At 49.4% G+C, this 4,608-nt stretch overlaps 2 protein-coding genes across 2 annotated transcripts in view; one reads left to right on the forward strand and one right to left on the reverse strand.

Moving 5' to 3' along the window:
• Window positions 1–407, forward strand: part of EPUS_03794 (uncharacterized protein) — a gene marked incomplete at both ends in the record, with an annotated part of 1,341 nt that extends 934 nt beyond the window's left edge. Inside the window, one exon of the mRNA XM_007802101.1 lies at window positions 1–407. This exon is cut by the window's left edge and continues 319 nt beyond it. Within this exon, the coding sequence (XP_007800292.1) occupies window positions 1–407 (407 nt within the window).
• Window positions 408–2,436: 2,029 nt separating this feature from the next.
• On the reverse strand, window positions 2,437–3,153 carry EPUS_03795 (uncharacterized protein; the record flags this gene model as incomplete). The annotated part of the gene is made up of 1 exon (XM_007802102.1): window positions 2,437–3,153. The coding sequence occupies one exon, from the start codon at window positions 3,151–3,153 to the stop codon at window positions 2,437–2,439; it is 717 nt and encodes a 238-aa protein (XP_007800293.1).
• Window positions 3,154–4,608: the final 1,455 nt, after the last annotated feature.

Here is a 4,608-nt window from a genome sequence, read left to right on the forward strand (position 1 = left end):
AGATCCGAGTCCCTCCGCTCCGTTTGCATGCCTTCTACCAAAGAGCATACGCGCTCTTTCTCACCTTTGAAATTATACTTAATGGCATCCTTCACGCTTACAACCCTCACGATGTGGTACTGGAGAAGGAATCGTCGCATCTTTCCCAAGGAATCATCAACCTCTCACTGGAAGGCTCCCTATGGAAACCAATAGGGGCTGGATGGATACCACTTTGTCTTATAGGTGCCTGGGCTGCGACCATCAACGTTGCCAGAAGAGCGCAAATCGAGAAAGCCTGGTGTGAATGCTGGGCAGATGTTTCAGGGCTGCCATTAGCGGTCCAAGCAGATCAATTGAATACCGCTTTTAATCAACTGCGCATAGCAGCGTCAAGAGCCAACTTCGTGTTGTCTTACAACGTCTAACAAAGGAGGACTAAAAAGGATGGAGGTCTCTAGCTCGCGTTCTCGGCGAAGAAGAAGGGGCTTTGGTCACTTCTGTGCCCAACACATGGGATACCGTCTCACCCACTTGGAGCATGGTTAGCCAGGAGATGTGCTATGGAACCATGATAGAGGACGCCAGGTATTGGTACTAGAGCTTTGTCAGTTCTTAATAATCCAGCCCAGCCGCGGTCGACTACACACATGCTTGCTCCACTTTGGTCCGCTGCTGGGATACTGACAACAGCATCTGTGACCGAGTCTGATACCGCTGTCTTGTGGGTATTGTGGCATCCAGCGGCTGTTGTTTCAGACACATATAAAGAGGTCCAATATCGGTATGAGGACCTAGTGAAGTTGCGTTGTTACTTCCCCCTTTACCGTCACTCTCTGCCTAGAGTCTGAGTTTGCCTCCTCGAAATTTGAGCTTATCAACACATCTTCTCTCTCTCGTCAAGTTCCTGTACTCCTCCGGATAACCGTTATAGCCAATCAAAAAACATGGCTTCTGACATAGACAAGGCGCTCGAGGTGACTGACACATCGCACGGGCTCGACTCCACGAAGATCGAGGTGGACGGCTTCCATACCTGACAAGCTCCACCATGTGTGGAAATGCGCCTAGTACCGCTACACACGCCCAAACCTTCTCTCCTCACCATCGCAAGGGCAGATTCTCGGAGATATCGCGTGCTTCATCTTCCTAGACGTCCAGTTCAACGCATTTGGCAGGAAGCACGATGAGGAGAAGATTGAGAATCTCAAACTCTAGATGAAATTGAGTGATAGGGGTAAAGGAGCTGATCGGAAGGCTTTGGCTAGGGGAACAGGAATCCAAAGAGCGTGCGCTGACGAATGGATTTCATTACTGTCAAGACTCTACCAGCATGCACATGCCAAAGATCTCTGTTGCTAGCTCACTTGATATCTTTCCATACCCACACGATCAGACGCTTTGTATAGTCAATGCTTTCCTCGCCATGGTGCTGCTCCGACTGACCGAGTGACTGATTTATCCTATTAGCTGGAGTATTCAGGGATATTTCTACGTACTGGCCCCACTCCTAGCTAGCCCTTGCTTCCCCATTCCATTCTCAACCACGGTGGATCTATGATTCAGTCCGCAGCCCATTCCAGATACACTACGTACCTGCGCTTACCTCAAAGTCAAGAGTCCCTTGTCCCTGTGAGGTTCCTACATGGCATGGGAAGTACGAGGCTCTGTGCTCAACCTACCTGTCCTCGACGCAAGCCTGATCACGGGTTCTGACCATGGACACATTAGGCTCCCAATACAAATGATCCCGGTAGGGATCCTTGGCCTCCTTGACCATGTCAGCCCCGGAATTCTGATATTGTCCACAGTGAAGCAGGAAGAGTCGCGTGTCTTCCTTCCCTTGGCGGTACTCGCACGACTCCTTTCCCACCGCTCCAATCCTTACGAGAAAGCCTCGAAGCTTGGAATATCCTGTATTCAGCTGCATGAGTGCTTGGCCTGCCACCCTTGACAGCGTCTCGTGTAACAGTTTGACGTGCCTCTCGGATAATACAGTGTCGAACCCCTTGAGGTATCTGCCTGTGGTCCCTTCGTGATTGGATTTTGCAATTTGCAGCGTCGATCCAAGCGTACCGAATACGGCTGAGTTGGATTTATCCTTTTACCACCCTTGTTGACGCTGTGATCCTGATTGTTCGTTCATTTGTCTCTTTGTTCCCAGAAATTTTCATGTGACCCAAGATCTGTGAGCTAAATGTGCTCTCCTTGTACTACAGCGTTTGACATCACTGATGGAATGGATGAGATGGATGTTTCAACTGCAGAAACCATCTCCGAAGGAGAAAGTGGCTAGTTAGTCCAACTGACTGTGTGCGGGTGGGGGAAGTCACGTGGACGCAGGGCTGGGCATAACTAATGCCTAGCAGGGCACTAATCCAACATAAAATCTATCCTCTCATTCTCAAAGTTGCTCGAAAACTTCATATATTTTAAGCCCGGAGATCCACCCCTGCATCATCCGATATCTTGCGTTTCACTTGAACGCCCTATCAGGTTGGCTTGTGCATTTGCCCGATCATTATCCCCCAAGAACTGCTGTGATTCAGGTCTTACACCTTTATCGTGCCCTGGTCGGGAGAATACAGCACCAAAGAAGGACAAAATGCTATTCGTACGTAGCAGCATACAATATAACAGCGTCAGCCCCGTGACCACAATCTCGTCTCTCACCGCGTCGCTGTCGGCGTGTGGACCCAGGAACTCAATCTTGCCCATCTGCTTCATGGCCCATAGATAGGCTGTAAACTTTGCCACTGGCAGCTGCTGCTCGTCCACACAGACGAAGTCCCATGTCCTCAAGCCGCAGCTGCCGGTCCATGTCATGGTTACAGGAGAGTCGTTGTCAGAGAACGCACGTGAGAGGTAGGTGTACTCGGTTCTGAAACGCTTTCGAGCTTTTAGGCTGCCTTTTTGGGCGTGCACTTCGTAGTCGGCGTCTATAGAGATGGCGTGGAGAGTGCCGGTCCCGATGGCGGAGTCATCGCTTGCTGATTTGAAGATAAGGTGTGGCGCCTTGAGCCGTTTCAAGTCAACAATGTAGATCGGGTCAGATTGTGGGTTGTTGTATTCGCTAATAAGAGCTCCGAGTTTCTTCCATGAGAAGTCGACTTGTAGTGTGCGAGTCTCTGCGGAAGTTCGGATGGGTTGGGGGATCTCGGGCGAGAATTCCATGTTGCGCTAGGTGGCGCCTTGGTTGGGTAATGGTTTTCTATTGGCCGTTCTCTTACGAGGACGTGATTGCTGCTGTTCAGTCCGAGCACTATGTACTTGCCACTTTCTTATATATAACACAGGAGGTTTTAAATGACTCACCAACCTGTAGTCAGGGCTCACTGGAGGTGTTGGGGTCTGCGCTGCGGTCGGCGAGTCAGCTTGCTATTGGCTGAGCTTCTGAATCTACTAACCATTCCAGGTGCTATGCGTCGCTCGTTCAGTGGCAGTGGGAACCAAGTACCAAGTACCAAATACGCAGTACGGGGTCTAGGTGTCCTTAATTCAGCCGCATGACGTTGTGAGCCTTGGTGTCTGGGAAGTCATTTCATCTGAGCTATGTATAGATTTTCTAGACATGATGACACCCCATTTGACACGCCTGGGCCGATACTGCCCACAACGGTCATTCTAACGTTAAAAGGTTTCGATGTGATGATTGTCAGCTCTTCTAATAGCCCTTCTGCTTCTTTAATACTAATGATCTGTGCCCGGACTTTCTGCACACGCTGGTGAATGTGAATGCAACGTTAGTCAGTTTCACGTATCAAGAGTCGACCTTACTCGTGGCAGACCCCCTGGGTATCCTGTGAGCCCCATGCAAGCCCTTAATCCGTTGATGCACGGCGAGCAGGGTCCGGGACGTCTCCGGACGTCTATGCCAGGGCACAGCAGCACAGCGACCGTTGTTGTCGGAGGTAACGATGATGACTCAACAGGAGCTCGGCTTGGGATGTTTTGCTGGGCGACTATAATGGGGTGATCAAAACCACTTAGAGAAAAATGCAAGTACAATATAGTGCAAGTTCGGTCGCATCTGACAATCGTCTAATCGGGCTCGCAGGCGTCAAGTAACATGTACACTACGCTGTGTTATTGTGGCTCTAGACATGTAAGCATCATAAACATTGATTAATGCCACAATATAGATTCGTAGATGAAAATTGTTAAGCTCATGCGTTTTTTAGCTAGATCCATACAGTGCGAAACAAATGACATCAAAGTATTACGAAAGTAGTGGAGTACTACTTTATATTCTAAAACCAAATTACCAACCACGGGTGGTAAACCCTGGGAATTCAGACGTAAGCAAATCTTAATGAAGAAGTATAATTAACATAGGAGCGTTGAGTGTGATGTCAGTGACGGCGACACCATTGGTCGCCTGCACATCGAGGCAGCGATTAGACAACTGGTATCTAGCTCGATGTGCATGAACAAGAGATCCTGCTTCTGCTTTCTGCTTTCTGCTTTCTGCTTTCGTATCGCTAGCTTTGCACCGACGCAATGCAATCTCAACAGATCGTAAGGATCTTTGGGAAAATACAGGGCTTGTAGGCATCGACCAGAGGCATGAAACCAAGGCTAACAGCTTCAGCACGGCTACAATCCACCGCCGTTCTCATCAGGCTTCGG

Source organism: Endocarpon pusillum (genome assembly GCF_000464535.1).
Source record: "Endocarpon pusillum Z07020 unplaced genomic scaffold scaffold1533, whole genome shotgun sequence".
In the NCBI taxonomy this organism is placed as follows: domain Eukaryota; kingdom Fungi; phylum Ascomycota; class Eurotiomycetes; order Verrucariales; family Verrucariaceae; genus Endocarpon; species Endocarpon pusillum.